The following is a 21,032-nucleotide window of genomic DNA, read 5'->3' as shown; positions in this document are numbered from 1 at the left end:
CAGGAGTGCGGTGTATTTCATGAAAGCAGAAACCACACCTGAAAAATGCAGCATAATTTGTGGAGAAAAATGAGAAGTGTTTTGTTATTTATCACCACAGCACTCAGGAACTCTGGAACACTCAGCAAAATGGGATGCAATGGAAAGATTGTAAATTCCCTTTGGAGAAGGAGAGCAGAACATGGGAAATGCTGTCCCTGAACCAGAGATACTGCTGAAATATTCTAAATTTTCCATACTAAACATTGCAAGAGGAGAGAAAACACAGGTGGTGCAATACATAGGAGGTGCCAGCAAAAAGTGAAAATTAAAAGGATTTTATTGACTGATATGTTCTTCCTGAAAACTTCTTGAAATGTACAAACTGGACATTCAGAACTGATTTGTACATTCAGTATGTTACACTGATTCTTGGAGCCACGAGAGAGAGAGAGAGAGAGAATATTACTGTCACTTACAGGATGTTCACATCGTTGCAGACACCAAAAAGTGTGGATACATTCTAGTCTAGAAGTGAAACCAAAACAGAACTGGACACCATGGTACACGGAAATGCCAATCCCACTGACCCCACATGCGCCAGCTTCACACACCAACCCAGCCACAGGGAGTGCCACCCCCTCCTCCAAGTCTGAATCAGCACTGCTTATTAAATTCAACCCCTTTTCCCAGATTTCAGAGCTGTTTGGGGAGGGAAATGCTTTGGAGTGAATCGATTCCCTGCAGGGTGTTCAGCCAACCACGTCTTGGCAGTGTCTGTGGGGAAAGAGTGGGTCACCCTGCGTGGGATTAATTCCAGGGGGAGGTACCAAGCAAATGTGTGCTCAGAAATCCTACAAATGCCCCTTTCTGGCCATAACCCATCTCCTGCCACACAGGATTATCCCCAATTAATGACTGGAGACAGAGACTTGCTGATTTCAGGCCTGCTCCACCAGCCAGGGGTTATTTCACAGCAACCCCAGAGCTTCTCGATTCGTAATTTGAAATGAAATTCTCCTTTCTCCAGAGCTTCTCATTTCACTCCCATTTTTTTGTTTGTTTTTCAAAGCTGCAGTCTTAAATGCCTCACAGCAATGCTGTTACTGAGCTCTGGGCAGTGCCTGTGTGGCAGGAGATTTGAAATCCTGTAAGCCACACATTACCTGGGGAGCTGTCCCACAGATCTGGAGTTGTTTTCAATTCACCAACCTTTTAATCACAGTCTTGTATTGTTTTTTTCCCCCCCCTCAGAGCAGAAGGTCATGGGTTCTGAAGAAAAGAGGTCTCTTTTATAAGCTCAATACAGTACTTTTATATTTCAGACTATGATATACAGTGTATACCATAAATTAAGACAAATACTTGTCACTTTATCTATGTAGGCACAAGAAAATCAGTGACTTTACTGAAGTGGAGAAATCTTCAAGGGTATCATGATTCTGGACTCCATCTCCTGAATAAGGGGCACTGAAAAAAAATGGAGAGAGGGTTTTATTTCACTGACAGAGTTCAGCACGTTCAGTAATCATCCCTGTAGCATGGTAGTTTTGGGAATAAATGACTTTAATATCATCTCTCTGCTCGTTTAAAGACAAATATTTCCATTCTTTTAACCAAAATGGAAGTGATCCTAAATTTTTCTGGTGTAACTTCCTTTGAAATGTGCCCCGTGGAACCCAAAGCTGACATTCTTGGCACACTTCTGGGAGTTTTGTTATGACAGTTTTCTTTGATCTCAAACATCTCCTGGCTTTTAGTTCCAAAGTCTAAATTCCCTTTTCCCAGCAATGCATTGAACAAGGCTCCTGTATTTAATGAAATATTTGAAATAATCATTTAATATAAAGGTAAATTTCACTCTTGGCTCCCTAAATCTTTGGACAAGCATTTACATAAATCTGTTCTTCCACAGAAGCGCTGGTATAAAAATCTAATATTAATGCAGCAATTTCTTAGCACTTGGGCAACTTCTCCAACTACAACCAGCTGCAAAATTCACTTTACAGCTCAGTGCAACGTCCCTCTGTGCCCTCATAGAATTAAAAACTGACACACAAACACGATTCCCCCTGAGATAAAGAACTTTTTCTCCCAGTGGGATGTGCTGAGGAGCAGAGAGGATGGCACAGCCCAAAGTCTGCCCCCAGCATTCCAGAGGAGTTAATGGGTTACCTGTGTAATAGACCAGTTCATCCCAGCCCGGTTTATGCCACGCTGCATTCCTTATATCTTCCCTGGTTTGCAGGTCTTTGTAAGCTGGGAAAACAAGCACAAAGTGACTCCTTTTCCTTCTGAACAGGAACAGATCCCTTAAAAGCATACCAAGGAGGAATCAGGAGGCTGGGAACAGCGGGAAGAAGAAAGGCAGGAGTTCTCTGCCAGGAGGAAAAGCTCCCAGAGCAGGACAAACAGAAGGAGCTGGGGAAGAGACAGAATTCCTGGACACAGGTAAGATAATAAGAGCAGGGGTACAGCTGTACATAATATTCTGAATTGTTGGGATATTTAGAAAAAACGGAGTGATTTCTAGCAAATTAACATTTTTCAAGCTGAAACAATCCTAAGGTGTTTATAAACATGAATGCACACAGAAAGCCAGAACACCTCCAGGCAGGAATGGAAATAAATGCCTGACTTTTCTGACTTTCCTTTCTGCAGCTGTGGTAAATGTGAGGCTTGAAATGGAACTGTAAAAACCTGATTTCAGCATGAATTGGGACGGCAGGGTCAGGGCTGTGGGACTGAGAGCAAACAGAAGGGGACAGGAGAAACTGTGGCAGAAACAGAAGAAAACATGAAATGTTTATTTCTTGTTTGGTGAAGAATAAATTTGCCTACACAAAAATTTTTAAAAAATCAACAAATTAAAAAATCAACAAATTAGGAAAAGAAAAAAAAATATTAAAACCCAATTTGTAAGACATTCCCTTTGCCTTGTGTAAAAATGTTTCCTCCTGGGCTGAAGCAGTGAAAGAAAAAAGCAGGAAAAAAGCAGAAAAGAACAGGAATTTACCCCAAAGGTGATGGACCATGTAGAGCTGTCCAATCTGGGAGAAAAATCCCCCAACTGCTTCATTACTGTCCTGTCGGAAGCGAATTGCACGAGCCCTGCAGAGGAGCAAAGAGACATCAGAACCTGCAGGTCTGGGGAGGAAATCAGGGAAAACTGGAAGGGAACCAGAGTGGAAGGGAGGCTGGAATGTTAAATTGCATTTGCTGCACACTTCAGCAATTAAAGGTAAGAAAAAAATCTGCAGCACCTTTGTTTTCAGCACTAAGTAATTAAGATTTACCTCTTGACTTGTTAGGCATGCATTAAAATTGGAGGCTATGTTTACACTAAACTTGGCATGAATCATTTTTCAACCAGATTCAGGATCAAGATAATTGCTGGAACAGTGTCAAGTGGCCTTTTCATAGCAGGCTTTATAACTAAATCCTCAAGTTTTAGTCATATCAGCTTTGCCACATTAATTTTCTACAGATTCTGACTTTTTATTCATGTGGATCTTTGCATAAATAAGATAAATATTTCTCTTGTTGGATCTTATAAAACAGACTTCTTACCAGTAGAGATGTGCCTATTTCATAAAAAAATTCTAAATTCGATTTGTTCAAATGATTGTAATTGAAAAAATTGTATCAATGACAAATCTGAAAATCTAAGTCCTCACCTTTGTCTAAATAATTGAAAATACTCCAAATTGTTTAACTATCAACCAGCAGAATTGCAAGCACAGTGAGTGTAAATTGAAATAAGGTTAAAAATCAGACAAAATCAGAAGCATATAATCAATAGAAAACTGTCTCAAATACTTCTAACCTATATATTAAAATAACAAATGTGCTGCTCAGCAGCTTTTCAAGCAGCAATTTGACTTTAAAAGCTTGAAGAGCCAAGATTTAAGCTAAAAGTGGTCTTGTGAAAGATGACCCAAGTCTCCCAGAGGAACTGCCACCCTTTCCAAGCAGCTTTCTGCTGAAAATCCATGGTTTTTGCAGCAAACTAAAACGGTTCTGGGAAGCAAAGCCAAACCAGAGCGTTGTTTGTGCACAAAATTCCTTTTTCTTTCCTCAAAGGGTCACAGGACTGTCTGACCAGTGGTGCAAGTGCAGCAGCAGCCCCTTAACTGGGGGATTTGGTGGCTTTGGTGCTTTTTCTACACCTGCACCTCTCAACCTGGAGCACACGAGGGCTGAAGGCAACACTTACCAGTAATTGCCCCACTCAATCATTGTTCCAGGCTGCAAAAACAACACACAATGTTAAAACTGCAGTTAAAAAAACCCCAAAATACAATTTTCACACCGATTCTGTATGGAAACCACTCTGCATTAACACAGTGCCTTCCTTTTGGGTGGTAAGAATATAAAAATAATCTCTAATTGTTCTGTTTACCACCTCTTAGTCATCTCTGAAGCATCCCTCAAAGCAACCACAGGGTTTCAGCCCTGCAGACATCAGGATCTTGCTGGAGCCTGCCTTCACTTCAGACCCCACACTTTGAGAGCAGCACTGACTCAGAGATCAGCTTTGATAAGAAGCAGATTTTTCACACAAGCTCAGTTGGCCATAAACACCCTTGGAAGGTTTTAGGACAGCACAGAGCTTCAAAAATAATAGAAGAAATAAAATTTAAACTTACTCTGAGTTGATAAGATCTCAGTTCATAAATATTAGGGCCATCTCTGGGAACAGGTTCATTCCAGAAGCTGAACTCCAGCAGCAGCTGGTTCTTACGGGAGAGGAGCATGTTACCCCTTTCCTTACGGAATTCTATGAATTCCTAAAAAAATAATGTGGGAATTGGGTCAAATTCTTCAACAACAAACAGCAGGACACCATATGGTGGCTTGGATTTCTGGTTTTTTAATGCTATCAGGCTTGTGGGACAGTGAAATCCTTAAAGGAATCTGGATTCTCCTTGGTGAATCTGAGAATTCCAAGGATTTACACGTGACATGTTCAGGAATTAAACCTGAATGTGACAATAAATCCTTTCTCAAAGAGGTTTCTGGGCTTGTACAGGAAGGGATGAGACACTTTAATATCTAAATCTGCATTTTTTTTTTTTTTTGCTCTGCCTGTTCTTTGCTCTCTCCTGAGTAAGAAAATCAGTGTTTTTTACCTTATTTTGACGAAGTTTGCTCATGACCTCATTGAGAGCTGGGTAACCTCCCTCATATCTCCACAAATGAACTGAAACAGAGAAAATTAAACTTTTTCGAGGGATGTCCCAGACCAGCGGTAAATCTTCTGGAAAAATCACGCTATAAAATGCTCTTCACATTACAGAATTATACAAAAACAGAAACCAGGCAGCAGGTTTGAAAACAAGATTTTCATTCATGAAAGCACTACACATTGGGATAATTTAAGGATAATGGCATCATCTGCTTTTTGAAAGGGGTTCTCTTGGAAAATTCTGCAATTTACTCTGAGGGTAACAGGGAAATTTCTGAAAGGACTTTTTGTTGCCATGCTAGTAAGATGTGATGACTTGACATGACTGTTATTGAAATTAAGGTTCAGTTGAAGAGGATGACTTAGTTCCAAAAACGTGCTTTATACCAATTTCATCTAAGAGCAGTGGAGGGGCAGATTTTCAGTTCAGTAAATTACTCCAGCACAAAAGCAAGACACTTTCTGTAGGACATGAAAAACGATGCAAATGTTATTTGTGAGCTCAACATTAATAAAAGCAGAAGATAACTGAACATTAGCCAGGATTTCCCCCACAAAAACAACTTCAGGACATGTATTTATGTTTGTATCTAAATTTTTTTCAAAGCATTCCCTCTGTAAAAAATCAGAACCAACCCCTTTAATAAATCACAGAAAGATGTATTTACAAGCATTTAGCGTAACAAGGCAATAATTTCACCTCACAGAATCATAAAAAACTATTTTCTCCCCTCTTAAGCAGCTCTGTGCCTTTTCCAAGAGAGCAAACAAGGCTGATGGGAGGCACTTCCCCATGAGAGCAGATTTATCCTCCTGCTTCTGCTGCCTCAGCCGCAGGGCAGATTTGATGGATCCATCTGATATTAACCCAGCACTGAACAAGTCAAACCCCATAATCTGCTTTATTCCAGTGCTGCAAGAACATTTCCAAGGCAGGCTGGGGATGCAGTGACAGATCCAGCCTGTGTTCATCTGTTACAAAAGCAGCCACTGAGACTTGCCTAAGGAATTCCCATTTCAATTGTCCTCGTTCCCCAATTCCCCTTCAGCTTGCAGGGTTGGCTCTCAGACACTGTTTGGTTTATCTGCTGTTAATTCTCTGCATTTGTTCAGTGTCAATATTGCAATATGCTGGCAGTGCAAGGAGAATTAATGTGTGCAGGAGTTTATTTTTTAAGTAGGAAGCAACAGCACCGATCCTGGCACAACTGTAACAGAACCTCTATGGATTTGGATCTGTGGCTTCCCATTCCTTCCAATTCCCAGGGTGTTTTCCAGGTTTTCTCTCTACACTGGACTCTTTGGAGTTACCTCTGTAGCAGCTCTTCAGTCATGCCTAGTTCCAGTTTGTTTTCATAGTTAGGCAGTATCCTCGTATGAACATGAACAGAAATATTTTTACTTTCCCCCCGTAAAGTTTAATGTTAAGTTTACAATGCAGATGGGTTGGAATGATTTGCATTTCATTACCATGCAGCAATTACAGTCTGAAAGCCTGAGCAAAGCTTTTATACTGCCCAAGGAGGGATAAACTCTGGCTTTGCAAGAGTTACCCTAAAATATTCAGGAACTGTGTCCACAGGACTATATTTTACAAGCATTTCCCCAAAACCTGTTAATTTTAACAACCATCACCACCTGGAAAACATGAAAATATATTAAAAATGAGACAAAATTGAAGGAATGAACACTTTGCTGTCCAACCCAGCACAACAAAAGCAAGACAAACAGCTGAGAAGTGATGCACACACCCCCTCAGTGGACACACTGCCAAAAGGCTTTGAGTGTCAACAGAGATGATTTAAAAGAAGAAACCTGCCAAGCACATGGGTTTACATTGGGTTGTACTTCTATCTCCTACCAGCCTGATCTTGCTCTCCGTACCACGTGTTCCAAGTCCCCACCAGAGCACAAGGGTAGTGTTTTTCTTCATGAATCTTTGGCAGCACCTCTTGACTTGAAAACAAGGAACACAGACACTGGGTTGCATTGCCTTCAGGGAGGCCACAGTCGATATATGAATAACACAGCATCATGCTAGGAACATTCACAAGGTTTATTTTGCACAGGAGAAAGCTGAAATATCAAATTCTGCTACGCAGGAGGAAGGTGGCTACACCCTCGTGGAGAATTAAGGTGAGTGTTACCATTTTCTTAGAATCTTGAACAAAGGATTCTTTGGATGAAGTAAATTAGGTTTATCTAAATAATTATGTCTATCTAAAAGGTTATCCAGCACATCAGGAAAACAAATATCATGATATCTCACAGAAAATTCAGCTTAAAGGGGTGATTTGCTTGAGGAAAAGCTTTTCTTTGCTTGAGGAAAAGCTCCCCTCAAGGGGGGGAGAATGCACAGAAATAAGAAAGCAGAGTCTTCTAAACCAGTTACACTTGCTGAGCTGAATGAATAAAAATAATGTGATAAATGAAATAATGGCTGTACCTCAGAGTATTGCTTTTTAATTTCAAAAAGCACTCTTACTTTGAGGCAACTTACCCACTAACCAACAGTGAAACTGCCTTAAAAATACCTCCAACACACGATTTCTGGCTGACTGTTCCCAGGATTTCTAACACTCTTTCCAACTTTACAAGTGGCCCACATTAGCAGGAGGAAATTAGGTTTTGCTGATTGCTGACTTGGCCAAGACAGCTTTCCCTGCACTGTGCCTTGATGAATAAGTCAATTAGTCTGGTTGAACTCTGCCTTTTCTATTTTTCCCTGAATAATTATCCTTCTTCCTCAGTTTGGCTCACAGGCAATGAGTCTCTGCACAGTATCAAGTAATAAAAATAAAAAGTAGGCTGGGCTGGGGTTGGGAGTCATTAGAGATGAGTTTTCCTCTCAATTCTGCCACTGACTTTCCACACAACCTTGAGCAAATCTCATTACCAATTTGTACCTCGACGTTTTCTCACTAGCCAGTGTAAATAATATGATAAATGACTCTCCAAGGACATTCTCAAGGATGTTTCACCATCAGTTCATTTCTGCAGAGCAGAATGAGGTCCTGGAAAGGCAGCTTTGAAGAGGAATGGTAAATTATTGCATAATTCTACCATATATTGTTGCAAATTAAGAGAAAAAATGCCCACAGAACACCTTTTTAAAAACACCTGTCCCTAATTCTTCAGAAGGGCTCCTTAACCACAGTAATTTCTGAAATACCCTTGTAATTGTCTTCATTACATTATTTATTAATAACTAATGACTAATCCTCATTCTGATTTGATATAGAATTAACCTGTTCTTTTTTTTTGTTTTTTATTTAGGAAGAGGCAGGAGGAATGTTCAGAGGCTTAATTTTGTTTATTACTTTACTCAAGTTGTCTCCTTCCCTGAAATACTTCAATTTGCTTTGGAAAGAATCAATCCAACCACACATATTTCATCCGACTGCCGTCAGCAGTTTCTTTCTTTGCTGTTTGTCTCTTTCCTTGAAAATAGAAATCTCTGCTCTCACTCAGTGTTTAGGCAGCTCATGAAATACTGCACAGAAGTGGTTCCCTGCCTTGAGTAATTGGACATGTTTATATTCAGCTTTTAAACAGCAAGCTGACTGAATGCTAATTGTCCTTTACTGTGTATCTATTTTTTAAACAACAAAAAAGCTAAAAATACCTTGATTGAATGTTATTCTAGTGGCTTTTTATGCTTGTACAGCAGGGAAAACTGGGTTATCCAGCCCAACACAAGAAGGCACAAAGGTGACAGATGAGCTGTGCAGCCACCCAGTAACAGCTGAGGACATGAACTGGGAGCTGGGACTTCTTCCCCTCCCTCCAGCCCAGCTGCTGTGCTCACACTTCAAAGCTGGTTGTCGTTATCCTGAGAATGTTTTATTTCACTGGCAAGTTGGGCACTGTCAGTGAGAAAAGCATTGCTGGGTGCGAGGCTCACTCCATCCCCAAATTTAACCGCACAGTTCTTTCAGGGCTCCAGAGGGGGGATTGTGCAGGCAGAAAAGGAGTAGCATTTCTGCACTTTCACCCTTAAAGCAGTCCATTTCAAATGGGATTAATTCCTACATGTTCTAAAGCTGGAACTTTTTGAGAAAGCTGTCACAGTGCTGCTCTCGTTGGAGGGAATCACCCCAAAGCAGAGACCGCATCCAAGGGTTTGTGTAACTCCTTAGGAGCAGCTCAGCAACAGGAGTTGTGAAAGGGACATAAAAAAGCTGAGAGGAAATCATCCCCTGGGTTTGTAACATCTCAAAGTTCTACTTGAGTTTAACACTGGTGTAGTTTTATTTACCAGTGATCTCTCTTTCCTTTCAGTGCACAGACAAAACCCATCCTCAACCTGGCAGCTGCAGAGGGAATGCCAACATTCCACCTTTCCCTGCATGCATCAGCAACTTTAAGACCACTAAGGGAAGGGGGAAAGCTGTTCCAATAAATATCCCAAAGCTCTCACAACAGGAATCCTCCTCAACTGCAGCTTAGAAAATGACACCTCCAAGAGGAGAGTGGGGTGAACTGAGTAAAGGATTTTTTGCTCTTTCATTAGCATCTATTTAATACCAAATCCTAAAAAAGCAGAATTTTGTCACCTCCCCTCTACACAATTATGATATTTGCCAATTTACAGATCAACTCAACATGCCTAAAAGGTGAAAAGAGAACTCACACACTTACCAGAGCTTGTTGTAGGCCTCTAGACATTCAGGTTTGACATTGTGAACTGCAACAACAACAACAGGGACGTGAGACAGGCAGGGACAGAGGGGAGGAACGGTGCTGCTGAGCACAAAGCCATCACTCACACTGGAGTTTGTACAGACTGCTGGTCTCTCTTTTGGCCAGGAGGTTGGAGTGGGCGTCTTTCCTGGGATCGACTTTGCGCACGAAGAGGGATTTTAACCAGCTCTCCTCACGGGCTCTGTGGGCCGAGGAGCCCAGCCCCCTGCAGGGAACAAGGACAGGGCACTGAGCCTCTGGAATTCCCACCAGGCAGGGAAGGCAGCCATGAGTTTAACGCAAATTATAGTATCACAACATTCAGTTACATATTGCTAAAACTTCCCACTGAGTCTTTTCCCAGCAAGGCAAAGGGGGCTCATTCCCCAGGGAGATTTATCATTTCACTAGATACAGTTAACCACACATTATCCATGGTTATTCCCTGTGCAATGGATACTTTTGCTGCCTATTTATCCTCTTTTTAGCCCATTGTCTTTGCCCAGGGCTGGGTCTGCCCTCATGTAAACAGTCAGGACTGAAAAGAGGAAAGAAAACCGTGCAGAAGGAAAACTGCATACAGCGTAAAAGGGAAAGGAACTGCCCTGTGTTCCTGTGCAGAAAAATGAAATGTCTTTCAAGAGGAAAAACAGCATGAAAGACTAATTTGGGAAAAAAGATGAGTAGTAGGAAACAACCAGCCAAGAAATATTTCAATTCCAGATTCTGGCAACTGCATCATGTAGGGACACAGATCCAGGCTCTTTGTACAACATCCACGTTTCCCTTGCCTCGAAACACATGAATTTCACTGTCTTTTCTTATCTCATCTTTATTCAGCTTCTCCAAGTACACTTTCCAAATAATACCACCTCCCTTTACATCAGAGCACACAAACCAAGTGATAACTGTGATTTTTTTTTTTAAGTGATGTATTAAAAGAATTATTCTTCTTTTCCAGATGACCAGGACAGGGAATCTGATACATTTAACTGATCCTCTACAATGTCTGACAAGCTCAAATGTTTTTGCTTCTTTCTCCTAAGATCACTTCCTTCAATTTGCCTTTTTTTGACAGCCCCATAGTAGCCACTGTGAAGAAAATTAGTTCTGTCACAAGCTTCTAGTGAAATACTAAAGTATCAAATGTGGTATTTATACCACATATATTTACTTGTAAGCTGGAAATTTCAGCCTTTTCCTGCCTCAGATGTCAACTTTTCACCCTTAATTACTGACTTGGAGATGCAGAAGACAGCTGGATCTCCAGCCTAAAGCTTTCTTTCAGGAAAAAAAAAAAAACAAAACAGGGAAAGAAAATCTCAATGTCATTTGAGAAAAATATCCCACTGGACACACCTGTATCACACAAAAGTAGTTTTTTACAACAATCCACCTTTTAGTCTGAAAAGAACATAATGACCTGGTTCTGCCCATGGGAGCAGGATGGAGGAGCAGGAAAGTACTTCACAGCAGAGAAACAACAACTGCAGCTGAGATGACCTTAAGCATGAAGAAATAATTTGTAAATACTGGTGAGTTTATTGAAAATGGTGCCCTGCCTGGCCCTGAGCACACACACAAACATGTGGCTGTGCTGGAAGCCAAGCAGCTATTCCTGAGTGCAGGCATTTGAAGGGCATTCCATGATAAGGCTGCTGCTGGAATGGCCTGGAGTGGAGTTTTCTCTGAGCTCAGAGCACAGGGCTAAACCCCACCTCAGAAATCCAAGTTTTGTTTTAAAAAGCTCCCCACATTAAACCCTCACTGGGCTCCAGGAGGCAGAACTCAACCCCAGCCCTGCAATACTCAGACTTAAACAAAGTTAGCAAAGCAGTATTTAGAAAACTACTCTTCGAGGATCATTGTTTGCAGCAAACTTTGAAGATGAAAGAGAGAAATAATCATGATTAATTTCCTAATCATCATTTTTGTGAACTTCAGCAGCAGCGGGAATAAGCTGGAGCTACAGGGACAACTCTGAAAAGCAAATTTCTTTGCTATTAGGAGAATCTCATGACTTGAATGTTAAACTGCACCTAAAAGTGAGGTATGGCTAATTTTCAAAACAATGACAGGAGTAATACTTTACACAGCTATGGAAAATCTTTTCCCCAGCAGCTGGAAAGCTCCTCATGAGCACTGACTAACAAATCACAACTAAATATTCACCTCACTTACAATAAAGGTAACAGGCTAAGTTTATTAAAGCAGATGTTCACTGCACCCAAACTGAGATGCAAGGGCCTGTTTTTTAATCCATATCCTAAAATACCACTGTCATCCCAGACTCCCACAAACCAAGAAGCCCTGAACTGATCATTGGTTCAATTTTGTGGGCAGTGTGTACCCAAAATTAGCTCTGGAGGAGCAGGGAGCCAATTCATGTCTTTAAACAGCTGTGAGCATCAACTTGTCTTTGGTAGCAAGTTCTCATCCTGCAAATATTAACTGTGAGCTTTGCTTTCTTGCTACAAAGGTTGGGCTGTGAATGCAAAAGGCTAACACTGAATAGCTTGCTTAGATTAGATTAAAAATGTCAGGGAAAATACTTCTTTTCACTTAGCTCCTACTTTAGCACAAAATATAAACTGGGTAGGAGACACCAGGTGAAGTATTTAGATTTTTTAATAACCCATGTCTGCCTGGAAGAGAAAGAAAAACAACTTGTCTATCGTTTGACAGTGTTTGATCTGTGGTCCGAACAAAGTTTATTTGAAACTAAAATAACCCCAAAACATGCACCTCTCAACATACTCCTTGAACAGCTGCTTGCAGGGATGCTTTTAGCCTTGCCTATTCTGAGGCTTGAAGCAGCAGCTTTCCCCGTTTCAAAGAAAGGGAGGAAAAACCGTGTAAATCCATCCCAGCTTGGGAATTCCTGTGTTTCCAGCACCCTGTGCCAGCTTCCTTCAGCTGGAAGGTACCCCAGGAGCTGCGTGTGTGTGTCTGCACCTCGGGCAGCCCTTCACACAGAGATGCAAATCTCTGCACCCCAAAACTTGATGGATGTGCCTCTCTCTGTGCCCTGGCACCAGGACAGGGGTGCGTGCACATCCCAGCTCCCATGGGAAGCACAGATACACCAGCCCTGACTCCCAAGGGGTTTCTATGTGTGGCTGTGCATGGTGAAGGCAGGAAGATGCCGGGGTGTGCAGTCACGCACCCCGACCCTGAGGAAACATGGATTTTTGGGCTGTGCACCCTGTTGCCTGGAGGAGTTGGGATAGTGAGCTGTTGCACGCCCTGATCCTGGAGGGATAGCGCGGTGCGGAGCATCCAGGTATTTAAATCCCAGGAATACATGTGAGCAGGGCGGCTGGGCACCCCGAAAGCCGTGGCTGTGGGGTGTCCTGTTACATGCGGGGGTGCCCATGCAGGGGCGGGGGGTGCGTGCGGGGATGAGGTGTCGCTGCCCCCCGAGCCCGGCGGCCGGTTCGTCCTGGCAGGTCAGCAGCGCGGCCATCCTCCCACCCAGGGGCGGACTCGGACTCGGGAAGGAAGGGGCCGGCCTAGCGGCCCGTGACCTTGAGGGACACCCCGCCGCCTCGCACTCCCCGCCCCAGGCCCGGCCGCTGCCCCGCCAGCGGGGCGCCATTTCCAGCCTGAGAAGGGGACGCTCTGCGCGGCGGGGCGCCGGGTGGCTCGGGCGGCGCCGGCTCCGCGTGCAGCCTCCCCCGGCGGCCCCGTCCCGCCCGCCTCGCCCCCTCAGGGCTCACCTGAGGGCCAGCCCGGCGCCGGGCGGCAGGCGCGGCACGGCGGGCGCTCCCGCCAGGCTCCGCCGCAGCAGCACTCGCGCCGCCATCTTGCTCCCGCCGCCTCCCTCCTGGGCCGGGGGCTGCGGCCACGCCCCCTGGCGGGCAGCGCCGCCTGCGCATGCGCGGCTGGGGCGGCCCCGGGACCCCTTCAGGGCCCCTCAGCTGAGGGGAGACTCCCGGCCCCGGCTTTGGGGGACCAAGGCAGGTTTAGGGGGACCCAGACCGCTTTGGGGACCGCTACTCAGACAAAGGGGGGCCCCAGCCCCGGTTTTGGGGACCCAGCTGCATTTGGGGGGACCCCAGCCATAGTTTTGGGGAGGGACACACTTGGATTTAGGGGGATCCCCAAGCCCCGGTTTTGAGGGATTCCAGCCCCAGTTTGGAGGCCTCTGGTCAGATTTAGGGGGATCCCAGCCCTGGTTCTGGGGGACACAGTTGGATTTAGGGGACCCCCAGCCCTGGTTTGTTGTTCTCTGAGTACATTTTTCACTCGCTGCCAGCTGAAGGGTTTTCCTCACACTGCTCCGCTATACTCAGAGGTATTTTGGCTGAGGAGGAGGTGTGTGCTGGCATTGAATCCTTAAATAACTTCAAATTAAGGATAAAGTGATAATTAGGGTAATAATTAAAGGGTAGTTCTAAAAGCAACAAGCCAATAAACACAGAAAGCAGTCAATGACTAATCCTTATCATTTCACATAACACCTATAATGATTCTATCTTGGCCCTATAAACTTTCCCTTCCCATTTTAGGATTTTTCTATCAGCACTCTCTGAGACTAATCCCGAAGATAACACATATGATGTGCTTTAACATCACAAAAGTACAATCTCAATTGCCATCACTCTATTAAATAGCACACTCTGATGTGTAATTTGTTTTTAGTCACATTTCGATCTGACAGCATGGCAAATTCTTCAGCAACCCTCCCAGAGCCTACACTGGAAAAATGATAACCTTCTGTGATGACTCAATCTTAGAGGAAAAAAAATATGGCATTTTCACTGCTACTCAAAGGAAATCACAAGAAATACAAGAAAATACTTACTTTCCTAATTAGATGTAGACGCAACCTATTAAGCAAGCAGGAAACCTTTTCTATTTCTTACATTTATCTAGTTATTAGACCACTCATATCCCATATATTGAGGGTCAAGTTCTGCTTGGATACAACTTCAGTGCATTTCCTACAGCCCAGGGCCAAATTCTACCCCATACCCAAATTCTCCCAATCTTTGCTTGGATGAAGTTTCATGTTTTACATTCACCTGGGGAGGAGTCTGAGCTCAGGTTTTTCCTTCCCTTTGCTTTGATCTGAGGAATTTATATAAACCTAAACCCCTGCCACAAACAAGAAAAACCCTACAGCCACATACTTAAGGCGCTTCCTCAAACTCAGAGCCCATGCCCACATTATTTTATACACAGTGAAGGCTTCTTGACATCCCACGTGAGCACTGGCATTCAAAGTGCAGCGTTTTTTGCTTTGAAGCACTGAAGGAATTTTAAGTTTCTCATTCCTGCTGGCCCAAATAATTTGCTGAGTTCAGTCAGGCTTTTTAGGGAGCCAGAACTGATTTTGTGCAGGAAGTTAAAGGGCAAATGATCTTTAATACTCTGACAACAGCAGAGAACACAACTGGAAGCTACCAGTGCAAGACGGCTCAAGTTGCTTAAAGGAAGGTATTTTAGGTCTGATACACCTTGTTTTGCTTCTGATCTTAAAGCCCAACAGACACTTTGGAAAGGATTTCTCACAGCTCTCATATCCTACTCCCCCCTCCCACACTGCTAAATTTTGAGGCAGATGCCCTTTTAGATCTAAAGTCAGGAACATGAGGCTGCTGCAACAGCTGCAGGCTCTCAGCTTGCTTTATGTCCTGGAAGAGAGGACATGAGATCCCCAGAGCTGTACCAGGATAAAGTCATCTTTCATCATTAGCTGCTCTGAACTTTAGCTCCACATTAAAGCATGCAGCAAAGCAGCACCTCCATCTCCCCAAAACGTGTTATTTTAATTAGCTTTTCTGATGAGACTAAATCTAATCACCTTTGCTTTTACTTTTTGGCTCTGTACGCTCATCAGCTCCCCTGTGCTGCTGGCAGCTCAAAGAGACTGAGCTCTCCCAGAATTAAATCCTGCCTTTGGACAGGTTACAAAGCCAACCACACTAAGCTGCCCAAAGCTTTGATTCTCACCTTTCTGTCACTATAAAGGCAAAGGGCTGTGTTTTGTTAGAGAGTTTGGAAGTCAGGAGGTTCCTGCAAGAGGAAATAAGGACACAAGCATGCAGCTGCTTTTAAAATTCTACACTTCCTTTCAAAAGCTTTAATAGCATCATCTCCAGTAACCCTACAAACCACAAAGGACTGCCTGAAATACAGAACAACCAAATAATGTAATGACCCTCCCACCAAAATTAAACATCACACAGTTGTAGTCTTGTCTTAACACAGAGGAGTCATTCCAGGAGGGCAGCTGGCTTTGGGAACTGTCACTGGGCCAAAACTACAGGCAACAAAATGAAGTGGCAACACTAAACTTGCATTTTTCTCTGTGTTTTCATTCAAAGCTCCAGGTGCCCATCACTCTGCAACATCTCTTTGCATAAGCAACTACATTTACTATTTATTTTGACTACAGATTTCACTGAAACATTTAACATGTCACAGCAGGGCCTCAAACATCCCTGGCAGAGAGAGACAAAAGCTGGAAGCCCTCTGCTTAAAGTATTTCCCCCACTATTTGTCTGTTGAACAAACTTTAAGTTCCTGAAGTTTCTCACTTAGATAGGTAGTATCTGCCTCTGTCAGATTTTCCGAATCTGACAGGTTTTCCAGGAATCTGGTTCCTGCACAGGGCTTTCCTGTGATTGGATCTATGACATTGCCAACCTTGAACACAATTTCAGCCAGTTCGTGTTTCACGTGTTTGCTCCTTCGCTCGGGCAGAGCTTTCAGAAGAACAATGTCTCCAACAACACACTGCTGCAGTGGGTCATGGGCAAAATAGGTTTTTCTTTTGTTAAAGAACTGTAAAAGGAACAAAAAGAAAAAAAAAAAAAGAGAAACCTTGGCATTATATTTCAATGGGTAAATATATAGTTAGTATCAAATAAATAAATAAATTTCGCTAAGTCAAGTCTTATGTATCTTTTAAAGTGAGATTCAGTTGGGATCATGAAGAGAAATGCAACTGTGCACTCTACAGGTTCTCCACAGAAAGCACAGCACCGCCCTTCCCAATCTCGTCAGGATAGTTTTGCCAACTGAGCCCACAGGAAAGGAGATGGGGAAGAAAAAGCTCTGAAATCTGTATTTTGAAGTTTTTTATGTGAGGGTTTTCTTGCTGAAATAATTCTCTTTCATAGAAAAAGTCAGTATTTTTTTTTTCTTGTTGGAACAGCAGAATTCAGAATCCTTTAAGAAATATATTAGGTTAAGAAATAAATAAAGATTCTTCTACTGGATAAAATATTGAAAGGGGCTCCACATCCTGACTCTATCCTTAACCTTCTGGTCACCAAAGGCAACTTATTCTACCTCCATGTACCACTGTTTCCCTATTTAAAATGGAGAAAATACAATTTTTAACCTTCCCGTTTGAAGTGCATTGACAAGGAATAAATCCAAGATCACAGTAATGTTACAATTATGCATACAGAAAAAACCAGCTATAAAATCATACAAGTGACTTATACACTGTCAAGGCTCCAAAGCATGCGCCACATCAACGTGAAAAGTTAAATCTAAGTGTGAAACAACAAAAGCTTACCTTCTCAAAAAGATCAAATGAAGTGCATTAACAAGGCACTTCAAAGAAATACATTTAGTAGGTAATTTGTAAGTCCTCACCACTCACTGCTTTTCATCCTTTGCAGTCATCCCCACAGCTAAAACCTTAAGTTCCTTAAGGAGTTTGACTTGTAAGGACTCATCAAAACTTCTAAGAGTCGAATGAGGAGAACATTTCTCCACACAATACAAAACCCACCATGCAAGACAAGTTGTTAACTGGTGTTACCTTTAGCAAGTAAGGATCCAGCACAAGCCTTGTCACTCTCACTTTGGCAGTTTTCTGCATTTTGGTCCCAATTACTTTCCCTACTATCCATTTTGCATGGACAGCTCCACGTGGGACAGACATTGTTTAGTTATGGTCATGCAGTGCCTGGCAGCAAAAAAAGCAGATGTGTTATTGTAACAGAGCAAAAAAATATAAGGGCTTTCTGATCAATACCAAAGTTTTCCTTATTTTAGACTAAGAGCTGCATTAGGTCATTTTGTTGGAAAAATGGGGAAGAACAGTTCAACACTCCATTTACTGCACTACCTCAGCCTTGTTTGACAATATAGAAGGGATGTCACCGTGTCCTTGCTATCAGTAAAAGTTACCTCAGGACAGCAGTAAAACTGGACACAACAGCACGAGGATGAGATTTATCCCACAAAACTCCTTTGAATCACCCCAACTGCCACAAACACAATAGAGAAAAGTGTAGCTATGGAAATTACTCATTTAACTCACGCTCCAGCAGCTGTTTTGGCTGGAAACCTGTTCATCAGGTCCGTGTATGACCAGAGTGCTCCCAAACAAGGGAGCAGCCTGCAGCTTTTGTTCAGTCATTTGCTTCTGTGCCTCTCATTATCAGCTGAGCTGATGAAACCTAAAAAAAGGTAATGAGCTTCTCAAGCCATAAATGACACATCAAAGAGCTGTCTGATCTACAGTACATCTATTTGCTTTTGAGTCCTTCCCTGCAAGTAATTATATTCCATCACCTTGTTTGGTTTAATTAGGGACAGCTTTCTGCACCACTCTTGCAAGAGTCAGGGGTAAAATCAATAGAAAACTTGAATCAATATTAAGACTGATAAGAGATTAACGACCACTTTCTCTCCCACTCTGATATGTTGTTAAGCACTACCAACACCTGTGAATTCTCCATCTACCCAAATTGTTAGACTTGCTTTGATGTTGCAACACATCAAAAGAAGAGTTTAGGGATACAGGGACACAGCCATAGGATGAAACGCTTCAGCAAATACTCAGGGGCTGCTTTTCCCACCCCTGACTCAGCTGTGGGCGCTCAGGGCTGGAAGAGGTCAGTGTGCAGAAACCTCCTGTACCCCAGGGCTAAACACCCCACACAGACAGGCGTGTGCAGCACGGGCAACACCCACCGAGCACCAGCGGCTACTGGCAGACACGGATAAAAAAGGAAATTAAAGCAGAGAGGGAGCACTCAGCCCGTCCCCCCCCCCCCCCACCGCGGCTCCCCACAGCGCTCCACGTCAGGCCCTGTCCCGGAGCCTCCGCACCAGCAGGGCCGCGCAGGCGGCGGGGTTCAGCCGGGCGCTTCATGCAGCACCCAGAGCGCAGCCCCAGCACGGAGGAAACCCTCACGGCCAAGCCCCCAGCCCCAAGGAACCCCAGTCCCTCTCACCGCCGCTGCCGCCACCGCGCCTCGGGGGCCTTAAAGGGACGGGCCCGGAACAGGCGGCGCCGAGCACGGAAGCGCCGCGCGCGGGAAGGGGCGGGGCCAGGGGCGGGGCTTCCCGGGGTATTTAAAGGCGCAGGCGGCGGCCGCCCCCTCAGAGGCGGCGCGGGTAAAATGGGTGTGGGTGGTGCGCATTAAGCATCTTTAAAGTGGGAAGAACGCTCTAAGATCTCCTTAAAGATCTTTTAAGGATGGCGAAGGGCTTGTAGGGGAAATCTTAAGATGAGTGGCTGAAGTAACTTGATTTGTTCAGCCTGGAGGAGACTTGAGGGTCTGCAACATCCTCATGAGGGAAAGAGGAGGGCCAGGTACCGATCTCTTCTGTGTCGTGTGTGACAAGGCTCGAGGAAATGGCTGGAGCTGAGCCCAGGGGAGGTTTATATTGGATATAAGGAAATCAGGAAAATTTTTTTCACTCAGAGTGGTTAAGTGCTGGAACAGGCTCCTCAGTGCAGTGGTCATAGCAGCAAACCTGGCAGAGCTCAAGAACTCAGGCACATGGCGGGATTCTTGGGGTGTTGTGTGTGCTGTCAGGAGTTGGACTCTATAATCCTGAGGGGGTCTCTTTCCACTTAGGATATTCTGTGATTCTTGGAATGTTAAGTCCAGCTGTGTACCCGGCACTGCCACTGCGACCCCTCAGCCACATCACCCAGCACCAGACCCAGACACTCTTGAACACCTCCGGGGTGGTAACCCCACCATCTCCCTGGCCAACTTACTCCTGTGCCTGACCACCCAAACAGTGAAAACATTTTTTTCTAGTATCTAATCTGAATCTCCCATCTCAGTTTAAGGCTATTTTTTTCTTGTCCTCTCCCTACAGGCACAGCAGAAAAGACTTCCTCTTGTCCTCTCACCACAGCCTGCTTTCAGGTGATTGTGGGGAGTGATGAGGTTCCTCTCTGAGCCTCCTCTTCTGAACAAATGCAGGGTGTAAGTGCTGAATTACGTGGAATTTTGGAGGTGACTCTCAGTGCAGCCTCTTCGTGTGGCGCTGAGGTTTCTGCACAGCAACAAGTGTTGTGCTCTTCCCCCTGCTGTTAAGTGATGGACGTGAGACAACTCTTGAAGGTTTTCCATGTAAATCTGGAATAGTTAGAGTAGATATGGAGTGAGAGCTGGCCTGTTGTCCTTGCTCTCCATAACCTGGCAGATACTCAGTTTCTGTAAATCTGTCCATAAAATGGAGGTTTAGCAAAAAACTCCCAGACCACTTACAAACTGAATATTGGCAAAATTATTTGGCTTTGAGGTAAGGTGCTCCTGGTTTTTCCCCGTGACTTGAGACTGAGGCCATCCTTTTTTTTTTTTTTTTTTTTTTTTTTTTTTAAATTTAAATGTGCTCACTTACCACTTTCTGCTGGTATTTTGGCTGCTACCCATTTTTGAGGCTTGTTCTCTCTTTGGTGTCAGTGTCTCATCATCTCTCACCACAGGAAGAGGACAGGTAGGGAATCATATTTAATTAACAGCACAACTCTGGGCAGTTTCCCTTCTTCAGGTGGCTGATATGTGGAGAACAGGAGACACTGTTGAAATAGTTTGATCAGATACACATCCAAGGAGTTATTTGGAAGTTTATTATCAATCCTTACGAATATCCAAGCCAAAATTCTTATTTTAGTGCCTGGTTACGTGAGTTACAGAGCAGAGAAGTTGGGAGGAGCCCTGGTGCAGGCAGGAAATGGTTAAGAGCCGTTCCTATCACCTGGGAAAGCAATCCTTTGATTTTTCAGAGGGCGCTAACATGCTGCAGTTCATGGAAACAAAGGGAAGGGGATCAAGTAGAAAAGTTGTTCTTGGATTTTATTCTCAGTAGCAGAACTTGTGAGGGCTGGATATTGATGTCTGTGGGGAAAATACGGAGTTTTTGGATGAAAAGGGATTTTTTATTTTTCTTCTTATCGTCATTCAAAAAA

General features: G+C 43.7%; 2 protein-coding genes across 3 annotated transcripts; both read right to left on the bottom strand.

Moving 5' to 3' along the window:
• Positions 1-301: 301 nt before the first annotated feature.
• NIPSNAP2 (nipsnap homolog 2) lies at positions 302-13,690 on the bottom strand. The gene is made up of 10 exons (XM_082294589.1): positions 13,570-13,690; positions 9,937-10,076; positions 9,809-9,854; positions 7,029-7,123; positions 5,112-5,182; positions 4,629-4,769; positions 4,196-4,227; positions 2,996-3,090; positions 2,155-2,238; positions 302-1,449 (listed from the first exon to the last, which is right to left on the bottom strand). Exons 1-10 carry the CDS (start codon positions 13,653-13,655, stop codon positions 1,385-1,387), a joined length of 855 nt encoding a protein of 284 aa, XP_082150715.1. The 5' UTR covers positions 13,656-13,690; the 3' UTR covers positions 302-1,384.
• A 2,217-nt stretch (positions 13,691-15,907) lies between these two features.
• On the bottom strand, positions 15,908-19,128 carry MRPS17 (mitochondrial ribosomal protein S17). Of its 2 annotated transcripts, none has more exons than XM_082294590.1 (3): positions 19,057-19,128; positions 17,634-17,780; positions 15,908-16,642 (listed from the first exon to the last, which is right to left on the bottom strand). In XM_082294590.1, exons 2-3 carry the CDS (start codon positions 17,754-17,756, stop codon positions 16,352-16,354), a joined length of 414 nt encoding a protein of 137 aa, XP_082150716.1. In that variant the 5' UTR covers positions 17,757-17,780; positions 19,057-19,128; the 3' UTR covers positions 15,908-16,351. The 2 variants fall into 2 exon arrangements, with proteins under 2 accessions (XP_082150716.1, XP_082150717.1); XM_082294591.1 differs by lacking the exon at positions 19,057-19,128 and adding an exon at positions 18,138-18,290.
• Between the last annotated feature and the right edge of the window lie 1,904 nt (positions 19,129-21,032).

The sequence above is a fragment of the Coloeus monedula genome, assembly GCF_965178545.1.
Source record: "Coloeus monedula genome assembly, chromosome: 20".
In the NCBI taxonomy this organism is placed as follows: domain Eukaryota; kingdom Metazoa; phylum Chordata; class Aves; order Passeriformes; family Corvidae; genus Coloeus; species Coloeus monedula.
The sequence above is the reverse complement of the archived record's forward strand: the minus strand, read 5'-3'. Positions and strand labels throughout refer to the sequence as shown.

Bases quoted from the DNA above. Each gene is read 5' to 3' on its own strand.
- NIPSNAP2 (XM_082294589.1), bottom strand. From the start codon at position 13,655: ATGGCGGCGCGAGTGCTGCTGCGGCGGAGCCTGGCGGGAGCGCCCGCC. The intron at 7,124-9,808 runs GTAAGTGTGTGA...CTTGTTTTCAAG, and splicing joins GAGGCCTACAACAAGCTCTG to TCAAGAGGTGCTGCCAAAGA. The intron at 5,183-7,028 runs GTAGGAGATAGA...TCTCTGTTTCAG, and splicing joins CGGAGAGCAAGATCAGGCTG to TTCATTTGTGGAGATATGAG.
- MRPS17 (XM_082294590.1), bottom strand. From the start codon at position 17,756: ATGTCTGTCCCACGTGGAGCTGTCCATGCAAAATGGATAGTAGGGAAA. The intron at 16,643-17,633 runs GTAACACCAGTT...TTCCTTTTACAG, and splicing joins TGGATCCTTACTTGCTAAAG to TTCTTTAACAAAAGAAAAAC.